General features: G+C 46.3%; 1 protein-coding gene across 2 annotated transcripts in view; it reads right to left on the bottom strand.

Moving 5' to 3' along the window:
* The window catches only part of RGS9 (regulator of G protein signaling 9), a gene marked incomplete at both ends in the record, with an annotated part of 80,114 nt that overhangs the window by 19,131 nt on the left and 44,622 nt on the right, over positions 1–16,361 (bottom strand). For both annotated transcript variants that reach the window (XM_080713559.1, XM_080713558.1), the window contains 6 exons: positions 1,460–1,598; positions 4,331–4,418; positions 8,782–8,897; positions 11,289–11,402; positions 13,319–13,380; positions 14,219–14,248. In XM_080713559.1, coding sequence (XP_080569685.1) covers positions 1,460–1,598; positions 4,331–4,418; positions 8,782–8,897; positions 11,289–11,402; positions 13,319–13,380; positions 14,219–14,248 — 549 coding nt within the window. The remainder of the gene's footprint in view (positions 1–1,459; positions 1,599–4,330; positions 4,419–8,781; positions 8,898–11,288; positions 11,403–13,318; positions 13,381–14,218; positions 14,249–16,361) is intronic.

Below are 16,361 nucleotides of genomic sequence, written 5' to 3' on the forward strand. Positions count from 1 at the left end.
AAAAAAATAGGGCTGGGAGTGGAGCTCAGAGGTTAGAATGCCCCTGGGTTCCATCCCCAGTACTGAAAAAGAAAAAAGAAAAAAATTTAAAGAAAAACAAACAAACTACCTGGCTGTAGGTGTAGCTCAGAGGTAGAATGCCCTAGGTTCAATTCCCAGTAAACACACACACACACACACACACACACACACACACACACACACACACGCCATTGTTGGTCATCCTAAATTACTCTTGATTCTGTTCCATTCTGCCTACTGGGCGGCCTCCCTTGGGTATCTCCTCAAAGGCTGTATGATAACTCCATTTTTAAGAATCAAAACGTTAAGGAGGACTATGATTAAAGAAACCATGCTGTGAATCTTCCAGAAAAGAAAACACAGAGAAACCCCACAGATAGAAAAAAAAAATGGTGCGAAATGGCTAATGTTGCTTGCTAAAAAAATTCTAAAACAATTACCTGTGTTGAAGATAAAAAGGGTCCCTTATAGCACAATACAAGACTAAATAGAAAATAAAAACATACATATGGCAAACTGACACAGATTTGCCTTTAGCAGCAGGCTACATCACACCACAAAGTTTATAAAGCTACTTTGCTATTCAAGGAATAATTGCCATCCTGGGGCAGAAAAAAAAAGCCTTGTCAAGGATTCTAGATTGTTCTGGGGAAGGCTGTCATGGGACCTTCCTGGACCCACCCCCAAGAAGGGGCAAAATAGACAACTTCTCTTAGGATGGCCCAGAGTCTTCAATTCTAATTTCTTTTCTTTTCTTTTTGTGTTCCTGGGCATTGAGCCAGGGGCATTCTAGCTCTGAACCAAACCCCCAGGCCTGTATAATTTTTATTTTGAAAAAGGGTCTTATTAAGTTTCAAAGGCCAGCCTCAAACCTGCAATCCTCCTGTCTCAGCCTCCCAGGTACTAGCATTACTGGCACAGACCACTATGACTGGCTTCCAATACTAATTTCTGAAGAAAGTGACTGATTTCCTTGCAGGGTCTCTTTATTATAGTTTTGATAATCTTCTAAAATTCCCACTATGCTCATATTTCATTAATAGCCCAGAAAGCTATCTGAATTCTCAGAGTTTTACTATAATCAGAGTTTTACCTAATATTTGCCCAGGGTGGTAAGAGTACACTCACCATTTTTTTTTTTTTTGCTTTTGTTTTGGGTACTGGGAACTGAACCCAGGGGTATTCTGCCTCCACACTATACCCGTAGCCCTATTTATTTGGCTTTTTTTTAGTACTAGGGATTGAACACTAGGGCATTTTACCTTCCAGCTACACCCCCATCCCTTCCTATTTTTTTTTTATTTTGAAACAGGATCTCACTAAATTGCTGAAGGTCTTGCTAAGTTGCTAAGGCTGGCCTCGAACCTGTGGTCCTCTTGTCTCAGCCTCCCAAGTACCAGGATGACAGGCACGCACCACCAGGCCCAGCCCCACCTACCTTCTTCATGAGCATATAAATGTGGGTCTGCGCTGCATCCAGCACATAGCGGTGGGGGTGTCTCAGCCCCTTCACCGTGATATCCATGGTTTTGCCGTCGATGTTTATCCACCGTCTCGCACCTGGGGCCAGGAACAGTCTGAGGAAGAAGGAACGTGGTCACCGGTGTAGCTAAAGCAAGTTTTCAGCTGTGTTGTGTGGGACAGGGTTGACGTGACAGGCTTCACCAGAAAGGTCTGTCCTCTTCCTAAAGGTCTGAACTTCAAAGGAGTCATCAAATAGCACTTCCTAGAAACAAGAAAGCGGCCAGGCGGGCACTGGCGATGACGAGATGTAGCCTCCACCTTCCCAGCCTCTCTGCGAGTGAGCCCAAAGCAAGAGGAGTTGGGCCCAGGTGGGGAGGCCTTAGCCACGGGCTGAAGAATCCACCTCCAATTTAACACACTCACCCACTCAGCCGGATTCCAGGGCCAGCCTGGAACCAGGCCGAGCCACCTCCAAATGGGTATTCTGAGGGTCTCTGCTCTCCCTTATCCCAGTCTAAGGGGGCTTGGCGACGAGTTTTCAGGGCCCGGTTGGGAGACAGCCCTTAATCCCAGAGGTGTGACCACCTGGGTATCCTGGCCAAAGGCCCGGGGTTGGCCACACTTTCTGAGTCCTGTAGCTCTGTCTGGGGTTTGGAGGGAAGGAACGTTCTCCCTGCTTCTGTTTCTTGGTTGTTGCATGTTACAAATACTCACATGGATATTTCCCCACTTCCTAGCATGTACATGACAATTTTGGAATTCAGACTAAGATTTATAGAAGTGGGAAGCCTGGAGGCCAGCATGGAGGGGCAGCAAGTCATGCCCTGATGGCAAACTCTGGGCATGAGCTGTCTCTGTGTTGTGAACGAGGCAGTCAGGCACCCACCGTGTAGGTCCCACGGACCTTCTTAGACCCACAGCCCTCCCACCCAGCCCCAGCCCCATTTCTCTCAGTGCACAGAAGCCCTGAGTTGCTGGTGGCATTTACACCTCTCTGAACATTGATGGCCATGGTCTAGACATGGAGCAGCCCCAGAAAGCACAGGTGCTAACAATGCAGCGAGGCTCCCAGGCAAAATAACTGATCGAGGAATCTAACCTCGTCAGTGGATAAATCCATTTGAGGGATCGATAACTTGAATGGGCTTGTGGGTGGTCATTAGAGGCAGGTGGGGCATGCTGGAGGAGTAAGTCACTGGAGTTATGGCCTTGGACTATATCTATCCCCAGACACACACACACACACACACACACACACACACACACACACACACACACACACTTTCTCTCTCTCTCTCTCTCTCTCTCTCCCTCTCTCTCCTCTCTTCTCTTTCTCTCTCCTCTTTCTCTCTTTCTTTCTCTCTCTCTTTCTTTCTTTCTCTCTCTCCCTCTCTCTCCTCTCCTCTCTCTTTTCTCTCTCTCCTCTTTCTTTTTTTCTCTCTTTCTTTCTCTCTTTCTCTCTCTCCCTCTACCTCTCCCTCTCTCCTCTCTCTCTTTCTTTCTCCCTCTCTCTCCTCTCTCTCCTCTCTCTTTTTCTTTCTCTCTCTTTCTCTCTCTCTTTTTCTTTCTCTCTTTCTTTCTTTCTTTCTCTCTCTCCTCTCTCTCCCTTCCCTCTCTCCCTCCCTCTCTCGCTCTCTCTCTCTCTCTCTCTCTCTCTCCATTTTCAGGCTTCCGTAAGCCAAGCAGCTCTCCTCTGCCGCCATCACATTCCTGCCTTGGTGCCAGCCAACCATGGACTGAACTATAAAACCCTGAGCCAAAATACACTTTTCTTGCACTAAGTTGTTCTCGGGTATTTTAGTCACGGTGATGAAAAAAGCTAACACAACTGAGATGGTCCAACCTGAGTCCAGGTGAAGAAGGACCACAGAGGTACAAAGGCTGATTCCCTGGAGGAGAGAGGCTAACTAGCCAGCAGCCCAAAGCTCAGCACTACAGTCAGGGGCTGCCGAGGGCTGGCTCCAGCCAACCGGTGCCTGGGCCTTGGGAACCACGGTGGATCATGTGAGTGGGAACTAAAAGTGCTGGACCTTCAGAGTCCAAGATTTGTGGCCAGTGGAGAAGGCCCAGAAGAGGTGTGGTCCTTATAGGACAAGGTTGCCACCAAGCTGAGGGGAAGAGTAGGCAGGGGCTGGGGTGGCTTGCTGGCCTCATCTCCCCTCCCTGGCCCTCTTCACTGGGCCACGAGGAGCAAGTCTGACACTTCTGACCCAGCCCCTCGGCTCTTGGGGAACTTGGAGGAGAGGCAGTCCTGGAGAGGGGCAGAATTATTGCCCAGTGAGCAAAGAAAATGAGGGCTAGAGACATAAAGCGAGAAATAAGAGACCTGGCCCATGTGTGAACCCCTGGCTGGCTCACTGTCCCAGACACAGGGGTACGCAGCTTCCTCTCAGTCTTCACATCTGTAAGACTCCCTATAGAACAGGTCCCCTCCTCCTCCTCCTCCTCCTCCTCCTCCTCCTCCTCCTCCTCCTCCTCTTCTTCTTCTTTTTCTCTTTCTCTTTCGTGTGTACACACACACACACACACACACACACACACACACACACACTCACTCACTGAGGAGACCTAATGAGGGTTAGTCAAAGAACTTCATGCTGGAAATCCAGGCAGCTTGCTTCATTCCCTTCCAGACACGTTCCCATAGGAAGAGGGGCATCCCCATCTCACCAGGCTGTCTTCAGAGGGACCCCAAACTTTCCAGAGCAGTTGGGAAGGTGTCTATGGCATGACAGGTGCAGCGACTCAGTTGACAAGGGCCCCCCAGCCTGCAGGGTGTGGGCCCTGGGTACCGGCCCCTGCCCTACCCAGGGAAGGCTGACCCACCAGCCCTGCTAATCCTCACTTGTAAATCTCCTCTGCTTTCTCCTTGACCTTGGACTGATCTCCATACTTCAGATCCTCGCAGGCTTCCCAGAATCCTAGGTTCTCTCCTGCATGGGAGGAGGGCACCAGGCAGACAAAAGCCAGGCAGGAAACAAGTGGAGAGAAGAAAATATAAAAGAAATTAATATATCACGGTCAATCTGGGCACTTGGTACTGGGGGGGGGAATGGGGAAGCGGCGAGGGGGTCACCAAGCGCTGTGTGCATGTATGCCAGTGTTAACATGATTCACATTACAATAGGAGACTATAATGCACCAATTAATGCAAAAGCAAAAAAAGAGATCAGTCGGATCCGTTCACTTCTGCAGGGGGAAGAGCATCCTTCCTGTACCATGGCGATGTTGGACTAAAGACCCCTTGATAGAAGAAGCTGTTCTCACTTCCAGGACCTGGCAGAGCAGCTGGAACCCAGAAACGGCCCCCATTGCCAGTATTCTTTGAAATTAACTGGACAGGCGGCCACCACATTTGGGCCAATGCATGGACACTGTGGGTGCTCTCCTTTCCGTCAATGATGTGCAGATTGGAGCTTCATACATAGCCCTGCAGAGGCTGCCATATTCTTTTTGTCTGTAGCAAACGCAGCCTGACGAGCTCACACACAATGAAACTCCTGAGCAGACATTCACACACCCCCAGGTTTCCTTCCTAAAGACCCCTGTGTACTTGGCTAGGGCCATGACTTTAGCACTCCCCTCTCCTTTGTGTGGCTGTGTGCAAGGACCCCATCTTCTGTGGCCCCTTCAGGGCATCTGCCAGCCTGAAGTCCTCACAGAGGCCTCCTCACTGGCTAACAAGGGTCGGTCAACCAGATGTCTTCCCCATGCTCCTCCCCCCCACACACCGTGGGGTCGACCAGTTGTCCAAAGCCACAGAAAGGTCGACCAGTTGTCTAAAGCATGGGTTCAAGCATGCCTGATGGATGGACCCTCAGGATATGCTTGTACACCAGGAGGACTCAACTGGAGTCACTGGAGCCAGGGGACTCTGCTCCTCTGGCCCAGAAGAAAAATCAGACCCCCTGAAATCCTTAATCTCCTTCCAACTCCAAGTTGTCCACAGCATCTGGAAGCATTGGGAATATGTTGGTACAGGGATGCTCAGGTGGCTAGGAAAATACAGACGATCATACCAACAGGAGGGCAAGAGCCTGTGTGAACATGAATGCGTGTGTGTAAATGGTGAAAAATGAAAAAAATAAATCCCCTCTCTTCTTTCACAGTATTTCTTCAAGCTCCTAAATATCTCATCGGAAAAGGCTGCATAACTCTAAACTAGTTGACATTTGTCCTGTAACCCTCCACCGGTCCTTCCTCACCTGCATGAACTTCAGGACGCTCTTTGGACCACCTGTGTGACATCGAGTGCAATGTGGACCATCTTGTCCACAGCAAAGACCATGAATCGCTTAGGGTTAAAATTAAATGTGAATTAAATCCTCGTGAGCCAACAAGTGAGAACAACTCAACATGTGCGTGGATGAAGGGATGGATAAACCAAGTGGGCTACACATACTGTGGGATATTATTCAGTCTTAAAAAGGAAGGAGATCCTGGCAAATGGATGGACCTAAGCAAAACAAGCCAGATACAAAGGGACAGATACTGAATGGTTCCGTTTATATACGAGGCACATAGAGAACTCAGATTCATGGGGACAGAAAGAATGGTGGTTTCCAGAAACTGGGGATGATGGGAAATTAGTGTTCGCTGGGTACACAGTTTCAGGATGATGAAGAAAGTTCTGGAGGCAGATGGTGATGATGGTTATACAACAATGTGAATGTACTCATTGCCACTCAAACTGTATACTTAAAATGGTTAAAATGGTAGCTTTTGTATTATATATGTTTTATACCAAAAAATTAAATGAGCACACAAAAATAAACATATACACCAGTGTTCACAGGAGCATTATTCATAGTAGTTCAAAAAAAGTCAGAACAATCCAAATGTCTATTGACTGATGGATGGATACACAAAATGCTGTATATCCATACAATGGGATATGTTGTAGTCATAAAAAGAAGGAAGTATGCCAGGCGTGGTGGCGCACGCTTCTAATCCCTGCGCTTGGGAGACGGAGACAGGAGGATCACGCAGGTTCAAAGCCAGTCATGCTGGCTTAAGAGATCCTGTTCCCAAATAAAAAAATATAAAATAGGTCTGGGAGTGCAGCCCGGAAGTAGAAGGGTTTCAAGGAACCCCAGTACCACCAAAGAAGAAGAAGAAGAAGAAGGAGAAGAAGAAGAAGGAGGAAGAGGAGGAGGAGGAGGAGGAGGAGGAGGAGGAGGAGGAGCTGTTACATGCTACAATGTGGATGAATCTTGAAAGCCACATGCTAAGCAAAAAAAGAACAAAAAGCCACATATTTTATGATTCTATTTATAAGAAATTTTCAAACCAAGAAGATCCATAGAGATTGAAAGTAAGTTTGTGTAAAGAGTAAAGGGAGGAAGAAATGCAAAATGACTTCTACTGAGTAAGGGGTTTCTTGGGGGGGTGGTTAAGTTGTTTGGAAACTAGACAGTGTTGATGATTGCACAACCTAGTGAATATAGTAAAAATCACTGGATGGTATACTTTAAAAGGATAAACTGCAGGCTATGTAGATCATATCTCAGTTTAAGCTCTTTAAAATTAAATGATCAAATTGATGATTCATCTGCACATACATGGCTCCACAGGAATCTCATGCTATTCAGTGTCAGTCATACGGGTTTAATAATGCAGGGAAATCTTTCCTGGATTCTCATCCTTACTAAGGAATGGGATATGTTCAGGTGTGGTCTGCCAATTTGCCACTAGATGGCACCATTTCCACTTATTCACCAGCCGGCCCAAAGAGCCCTCTCCTTTTTCATCCACTTTTTCTGGGCTCTATTATATTACAACAATTAGGCCTGATTAAGAGGGTTAGGAGGAAAGATTCGCAGTAACCTAGGTTATAATGTAATGCTCGGCACAAGGAATTCAGACAGACCTGAGACATGTTCTGTGGGATTTGTTTCTGGAGCAAACACAGAGACCAGCAGGTCTTGAGGTAAACATCTGAGTCTTAATACACGTAGCTTTCCAAGGTTGGGGACTCCATAAGTAGGTAAATAAATCCCACAAAAGTGCCAGGCGTGGTTGCGCACGCTTGTAATTCCAGCATTCGGGAGGCTGAGACCCAGAGGACTGCAGTTCGCGGAGAGCCTCAACTACTTAGTGAGGCCCTCTGCAACTTAATGAGACCCGGTTTCAAAATAAAGAATAAAAAATAGGGCTGGGGGTGTATTATCTCAGAGTTCGAATGCCCCTGGGTTCCATCCTCAGACCCCCCCCCCAAAAAAAAAAAGAAAAAAAATCCCACGAAAGCAAATATTTCAGCAAAGGTGGGGAAAGTCAATTGAACATGTAGCCTTGTGAAATTAGTTCTTATCTGGCCTCTCGATTTCCCCAGATGTTTCTGAATGCAATATATTTAAGAAGTCGCAAGGGCCCACCCTGACGAGGTGCCCAGAGATGGGATATAAGATGACCCACCCGTGGTATTAAGGAGTGCTGCCTGCCAGGCCCTGCAGAGAGCCGGCGAGGTGCTAACTTAGCCAGTGGCCCTCAGTCACCGGCACACGCTGTAACCACCTGGGACCTTTCCAAACTCCAGCGATTCCAACCCAAACCAATCAAGAAGCGATCTCTGGGGACAGGTTCCAGGCGAACACATTTTTAAATATCCCCATGTAAATTGAATATAGAGCACCACTGAGCTGAAGAAAAGCAGGCTGAGTGAAGACAGGACAAAGCTTGCTAGGCTTCCATCCCATTCCCGCCATTTTCCTCTGGGCGGCAAACAGATTTCCCGCTAGACTAGACAGCGGACCTCTTCAAGGCCCGGCCTGGACCCAGGTCTGACTTTTTTTTTTTTTTTTGTACTGGAGATTGAACCCAGGGGACTTCTACCTCCAAACTACATCCTACAGCCCTTTTATTTTATTTATTTATTTTTATTTTGAAACAGGTTGCTATGTTAGCAACTATTTTAAGTTGCTAAAGGTCTTCCTAATTTGCCGAAGCTGGCCGAGAACCTGCAATTCTCCTATCTCAGCCTTCCAAATAAATCCTTAGCTAGACATTAAAGAGTATTAACTAAAAGTCTATTTTTGTTATTTAAAAAAAAAAAAAAGAGCTAGGCGTGGTGGTATACACTGTAATTCCAGTACTTGGGAGGTTGAGACAGGAGAATCATAGATTCAAGGACAACCCCAGCAACTAGTGAGACTTATCAACTTAGTGAGATCCTGTTTCAAAATAAAAATAAAACAGGGCTGGGAGTGTAGCCCGGAGGTAGAATGTTCCTGGGTTCCATCTCTGGTGCCACACACACAAAAAAAAAATTTAAAAATTAAATAAAATTTAAAGACCCACCACTGAATTCTTTCTTGAGAAAGTACTGGAAGCTCTGTCGTCCCTTGGGGTCTCGGATCAATTCACTGAAGTTGAAGGCCCAACGTTCCACCCGCATCTTGGTTGGAATTTCCACCCTGCAAAGACAAGGATTTTCACATGCCAGGTGTAAAGCCAGGTGTGGTGGCGCACGCTTATAATCCTAGCATTTGGGAGGCCGAGGCAGGAGGATCCAGGCTCACAGCCAGCCTCAGCTACTACTCTGTGGGCCCTTTGCAACTCAGTGAGACCCTGTTTCAAAATAAAGACAAAAAATAGGGCTGGGTGTGTAGCTCAGAGGTAGAATGCTCCTGGATTCCATCCCCAGTACCGCAAAATACATACATGCATACATACATACATACATACATACACAAACAAATAAATAAATAAATAATAAAAATTAAAATACCGAGTGTGGAGGCACACGCTTATATTCCCAGCATTCAGGAGGCTGAGACAGGAGGATTGCGGTTCACGGACAGCCTCAGCTACTTAGGCCCTTTGCAACTCAGTAACACCCTGTTTCAAAAAAATAAAAAAATAAAAAATAGGGCTGGGGGTGCAGCTTGGAGGTAAAATGTCCCTGGGTCCCATCCCCAATACCTCAAAAATAAAAACATAAATAAAAAATAAAAATACAACACTCCGTGTGGGGCAGGGGCTGTGACTAGTGGTGGCCTGCATGGGGGAGAGGGGTTTCAGCCCCCTCTGACTCCCATGAGTCCTTCATCCCAGGATTCGACCCAATCCTCCTCCTCCTTCCCTCAGTCCCTGCAAAAACACACAGTCCCAGAAGCCACTTGCTAGGAAGATGCACACAGGTCTTCTAGGGCTCACATTCAGGAGGTGAACCTCCCCGGGGGTGAGGAGGTTCCTGCAGTGGGGAGCCCCACACTCAGGCCCTACTCCCATGGCCACCAGATTAAACAGGTTGAAGCCCCCCTCCTAGGCCTGGGGACAGCCTGGAGACCATCTAGTGTTGGTCAGGCTGCCGCCCCAGGCAGCTTTGGGTATGAACCCTCCAGGCACAGCCGCCAGCCAGGCACCCGTCACCCACTCAGCTGCCCTTTCCCCGCGAGCGGCACGGATGTCCACAGAGACATTAGCTACAGGAGCCAAAAGACAGACACGCCCCAAGCCTGTCAGTGGATGAACTGAACTAGGTGTCGTACCACCACACAGGGAATACTACTCAGCCGCCAAGAGAAATGAAGTCCAAGACATGCTACAATGTGCATAAACTTATGCTAAGAAAAAAAAAAAAACTAATGACAAGAGCCCACCCTTTGCAGGATTGTACTTTTGGCAAGTAGCCAGGATCAGGCACTCTCTCAACAGAGAGAGAAGGTAGGTTGATTCGCAGTGGCCTAGGGCTGGAGGGGTCTGGACGATGGGATTTGGGGGGTGTGATAGCTAAAGGGTACGAGACTTACTTTTTAAAATTTGTTGCAGTACTGGGGATTGAACCCAGGGCCAGTCTACCTCCAAGCTACATCCCCAGTCAGTTTTGTTTTTCTTTATTTTGAAGTAGGGTCTCACTAAGTTGCAGAGGGCCTCACTAAGTAGCTGAGGCTGGCCGAGAACCTGCGATCCTCCTGTCCCAGCCTCCCAAGTACTAGGATTTCAAGTGTGCACCACCACACCGGGTCAAGACTTACTTTTTTGATGATGAAAATATTTTAAAATCAATTGTAGTGATGATTGTACTTCACTATGAATGTAATAAAAATCATTGAATAACACGCATTTTTGTGTGGCCCTAGGGATCGAACCCAGGGGTGTTCTATCTCTAAAATACTCCCCCAGCCTTATTTTATTATTTATTTACTTACTTACTTACTTATTTTGTGGTACTGGAGATTGAACCCAGGGGCGTTCTACCTCCAACCTACACCCCCAGCCCTATTTTTTATTTTGAAATGGTCTCACTAAGTTGCAGAAGGCCTAAGTAGCGGAGGCTGGCCACAAACCTGCGATCCTCCTGTCTCAGCCTCCCAAGTCCTAGAATTACAAGCATGCACCAATGCACCACTGTGCCTGGCTATTTTATTCTTTCTTTTTTTTTTTTTTTTTTTTTTTTTTTTTTTTTTGTGGTACTGGGGTTCCTGGAAGCCCTTCTACCTCCAGGCTACACTCCCAGACCTATTTTTTTATATATTTTTATTTCGAAACAGGGTCTCTTAAGCCAGTGCGGTTGGCTTCGAGCCTGCGCGAGCCTCCTGTCTCTGCCTCCCAAGCACAGGGATTACAAGCGTGCGCCACCACGCCCGGCTATTTCATTCTGTTTTGAAACAGAGTCTTGCTAAGTTGCTGAGGCTGGCTTCCAAGCTGCAATCTTCCTCCTGTCTCAGCTTCCCAAATCCTGGGATTGCAGGCCTGCATCTCCACTATCTGAAGGACGAGACACCTTAAATGGGTAAATTGTATGACATGTGAATTACAACTCAAAATCTACTTTTTAAAATCCCCAAATATCAAATACGTACAATTTGGCATTTAAATCCCAGAACTGGGTGTCATCCGTTATCCAAGGATTACTAGGAAGGCAGCCTGACATGATGGCGTCGTTGGATGAAAACTGCTCGCTGTACTTGACGAGACTGAAACGCAAACAGAAAAGACAACTTCCTAGAAGCTCAACGGCAGGAGAGTACATCAAGGGCTGACCAAACAGCCGTCCTCTTTTTCTGTATCAAGTCATTTGCGTATTTATTCCTATCTTCTTAGGAAAATGTTCTGAGAGCTGCTGGGATTGGCAGGTATCTGACAAGCTGTCTCTATTCTACCTGGGAAAACGACTCAGTCCCCTTATCAGGTCTCTGCTTCTAGCTCATGAAAATATGGCCTCTCGCCGGGCGTGGTGGCACACCCTTGTAATCCCAACACTTGGGAGGCTGAGACCGGAGGATCGTGGTTTGAGGACAGCCTCAGCTACTTAGTGAGGCCCTTTGCAACTCCGTGAGACCCTGTTTCAAAATAAAGAATAAAAAATAGGGCTGGGGGTGTAGCTCGGAGGTCGAACGCCCCTGGGTTCCATCCCCAGTACCAATATATAGCATCTCTTCCCCATTGTATCAGGAGACTTTAAAATTCAAAGCTGACTCAGTATGCCCCCATCTTGGCTCCCATCTCAAAAGCTGCTGCAGACTTGCTGGAATTCTGCTGCCCCACTGGGTGCCACTGTTTATTAGGATAATGTCTAGGTTTGAGAATTTAGACCCATTATTTAAAATCTGTGGCCTAAGGCCAGGAGTGGTGGCGCATGCTTGTAATCCCCACGCTTGGAAGGCGGAGACAAGAGGATCGCACAGGTTTGAAGCCAGCTGTGCTGGCTTAAGAGACCATGTTTCCAAATAAAAATATAAAAAATAGGTCTGGGAGTGTAGCCCAGAGGTAGAAGGGTTTCCAGGAACCCCAGTACCACCAACAAGAAAACAAACAAAAAAAAAAAAACAGCCTCTTTGCTCCCATAATCCAAGTCTCACACAGTCAGAATAAATGATCACAGAAATAAGCCAAATTTATTTTCATGTGTGCTGGGGAAAAAAAAAAAACAATCTCAGAGTTAGCAAGGTGTTTCTAAAATGAATCTTATATTTCAAAAGGATGACTGCTTGCATGGGGGAGGTACTTTATCCCTTTTTTGTCTCCAAGAGAGACCCTATGAAGGACTATATTAAGAAGACAGGAAGATCAAGGAAGCAAACATAAATTTCCAATGTATCCAAACTAGATTCTGTGTGTGTGTGTGTGTGTGTGTATGTGTGTATGTGTGTGTATGTGTATGTGTGTATGTGTGTATGTGTGTGTATGTGTGTATGTGTGTGTATGTGTGTATGTGTGTTTATGTGTGTATGTGTATGTGTGTGTGTGTGTGTGTGTGTGTGTGTGTGTGGTACTGGGGGGTGGAACCCAGGGGCTTTCTACCTCCAGGCTATACTCCCAGACCTAGTTTATATTTTATGTGGAAACAGGGTCTCACTAAGTTGCTGAGAGCCTCACTAAGTAGCTGAGGCTGGCTTCGAACCCGTGCGATCCTCCTGTCTCAGCCTCCCAAGCGCTGGGATTGCAAGCGTGCGCCACCACGCCTGGCTCCAAACTAGATTTTAAAATCAACAATTAGCAATAGACACTTGGCAGCACGTTGGACCAGTGAACACATCCCACACATCCCTATAAACTTGAGTGGGTGGTGACCAGAATGCAGGTTGAGACCACCATAGGGCCATTCCATAGACGCAGCAACACACAAGTGGAACCCAACAAACACAGCGGGCTTTTTATAGATCCTCCCGACCCCTAATATTGCCCAGCCCAAGATGAGACCGGGAGACTTTTCTGAGTGAAGAACTATGAGCTAAACCCCCTCGAGAGACCGGGTTTGTAGCTCACGGTTCTTTAGCATCTCAGGTTCATCAAGTCTGTGGCTTGGCAAATTTGCCTTCAAACAGAAGTTCTCCTCTCACCCACCTATTGCAAGATCAAGTTTAGCATGACCAACAAGTCAGGAACATACCCTCCCAGGGACACTGAAGACTTCACCGTGGACCTCATCAAGGCTTGTTGGTAATACATGATCTGGAAGAAAAACAGTTGTGAGAAGATGTCCAGCCCCTACCCCTGAGTGTCCTCAACACTGACATTGCCTAGGGCTCCAGACCCAGAAGCCATTTATTCATACTAACAGCCCAAAGCCACCCCTCTGTTGGCCTGTTGGCTCAGGTCCACAGTAGATAGATGACCCCCAACTCTAAGGTAGTGACCTCCTTATCCCATCTTGTGTTGGTCTGGGAAAAGGCACCAGCTGGGGGAAAAATGTCCTAAGGGGCATTAACTCAAGACATGGGAAAAGATGCTTGGCTATTCCTACACAGGCCCCTGGCAGACAGAAGCAGAGAGGTCCTCATCACTGGGGACATCCTCATTCTTTCTGTTTCTCCAGCTTCAGCAGAAGCAAGCCAAACCTTTCCTCAACCTCCTCTTCCCCATTCAGATTGTCAGTTTACACATCCCAACTCAATGGTCAGTGCTTTCTGGGTCCCTGTTTTCAGACCCTGAATAAAAAATAGACCAAAATAGTTTACCACCCTGGGTAGATCATGAATGGTCCTGTAGTTTTAAGGCCAGAAGCCAGGAAGTGGATGCTGTGTAGCATTCCCTCCGTAGGTCCTCGCTGGCCATCCACTGGATGTGTACCTTTAAGGAGTGTTTCCTATCCTGAGCCTCCCCATCAGCCTCATTCAGGTCTTACAAAAGAGCCTGGGTCATTCTGTGCCATCCATTAATTGGGAAGCAATTGTTTGAACACTGCACACAGTTCTCATCTCATTACTGAGTGCACAGCATAAAGCCAAAGTACATATAATTTATTAGAGGACTTTAAGTCAAACTTCACTGGAACCAGGAGACTAATTACCTCTTTTCTGACAGCAGTGATTGTTTGTTTCTGTAAAACAAAGAAACAAAGCCATTAAGCCGATGTTGTTAAATCATTACAGTTCGAATACCCATTTGAAAAATAGAAACCCTTCACCAGGAGAGAACCATCCATCTTTTCTTACTTAAAATGTAGGGTTTTCCCACCGCCACAATTTCTACCCTGTTCTATGAAAACACTGGAGAATAATATCAGTGAAGAAGAGATGTGTAAGAGAAGGAATACAGTTTACCAACATAACTTTATGCTGATCTCCTAAAAACCAAGAGGAATTAAAGACTAAGAGTTGGGATGGCCCCAGCCTAGTGTCCTACAAAATCATCTGAAGAGTGGGAGATAAAGAAGGGGATCCTCTCCTCTCACTGAGATACAGAAGTAGAAAGAGAAATAATGTATACCTTGAGCATTTGTTTCTTTACTCACAGGAGGAATTCTCAATGAACGGTGAGATTCATTCTCCAACCTCCATAACAATGAAACTTGAGGCAAGAAAAACTACATTTCCCAGAATAAAACATGCAATTAAATGCCCAGCACCCATTGCCAGCTGAGTCTCAGAGTTGAGTTGCGGTGTGGAAATGTCATATCAGGCCCACTGCCTCCTTAAAGCTACCAAAGCAAAGCAAGTTCATGCTGGGGAAAATCTGCAAGTTGCCTCCTCTCTCTCTCTCTCTCTCTCTCTCTCTCTCTCGACTTTTTGTGTCGAGGCAGATTAAGAATGACTTCAAGAAAGGTTCCACATATAAGCTCTTAGGAACTCCTGGAAACCATTCAGCTCTGTCTGCAACTAAAATACGAAGATCTTCTACAATCTGAAATGAACTGGCCTCCTTGGTGCCACTTTTCCCCTCTTACGCACCTCTCTGAGGGTGGATACAGTGGTAATTCCATTCTCAGTTCTTCTAGATTTGGTTGTGTCCAAGGTCTGCCTGGTACTGACTCCTCTACTTCAAGCGAAGCCTCTTATTTCCTAGCTGCTGATATCCATGTTGCAGAACTCAACTATATCTTCACTTAGAACAGTCAGATCCAAGGAGAACATGACATCTCAGCCAGTTGGCAAAATAAGCACTGCTTCAGCAGTTCATGGATGAGGAATAAAGGAGGATTCGCTCTAGAATGTCATTTATTCTCTCCTTTCAATAGATTGTTTTCAAATAATTGTTTTTCACAGGAAATCTATTTCCTGGGTGATACAGTAGGGGGAGGTATCTCAGGCAAAATTCAAGTATGTCTCTTTGTTTTGGACTCACACATCCTTAACTTCTTCTTCTTAACACTGATGACAGTTTTAATTATATATCTATGATCTTTTTTAATGTATCATCATTAAGAAAAGGGAGGCCGTGTCTATCTTCTCTAGCATAATGTCCGTTGCAGGGTAGTTAACAAATATAAATAAATGATGGCTTCAGTGTGATCGGAGGCCTAAAAACGAAGACTTTGTCTAGGCTTAGTAGAATAACGTTCACTTAAAAATTTGAAGACACAGGCCGGGCGTGGTGGCGCACGCTTGTAATCCCCGCGCTTGGGAGGCAGAGACAGGAGGATCGCGCAGGTTCGAAGCCAGCCGCGCTGGCTTAGGAGACCCTGTTTCCAAAAATAAAATAGGTCTGGGAGTGTAGCCCAGAGATAGACGGGCTTCCAGGAACCCCAGTACCACCAAAAAAAAAACAAAAAACAAACAAAAAAAATTTTGAAGACACTTCCCAAATGATCTAAATATTTCAGCAACCATACTTGAATGCTCCCATTCTCTCTCAACATAAAGGCTTGTTTTAGAAAACATGCATTTCAGATGGAAAGCATCCTGAAAATCCAGGCGTGGTGGCGCACACTTGTAATCCCAGTACTTGGGAGGCTGAGACAGGAGGATCGCAGGTCTGTGGCCACCTCGGCTATTTAGTGAGGTCCTCCACAACATAGTGAGACCTTGCTTCAAAATAAGGCTGGTGGTATAGCTTGGAGGTAAGAATGCCCCTGGGTTCCATCCCCAGTGCCAAAAAATAATAATAAAAATTTAAAAATAAACAAATAAAAACAAATCAGGTCCTTCTGTTGGAGTCTTGCTGAAGTGGCTTACTCAGAATGACATCTAAGGATCTATGCCCTCTCAGCAAGG

The sequence above is a fragment of the Muscardinus avellanarius genome, assembly GCF_963383645.1.
Source record: "Muscardinus avellanarius genome assembly, chromosome: 16".
Taxonomy (NCBI): Eukaryota; Metazoa; Chordata; class Mammalia; order Rodentia; family Gliridae; genus Muscardinus; species Muscardinus avellanarius.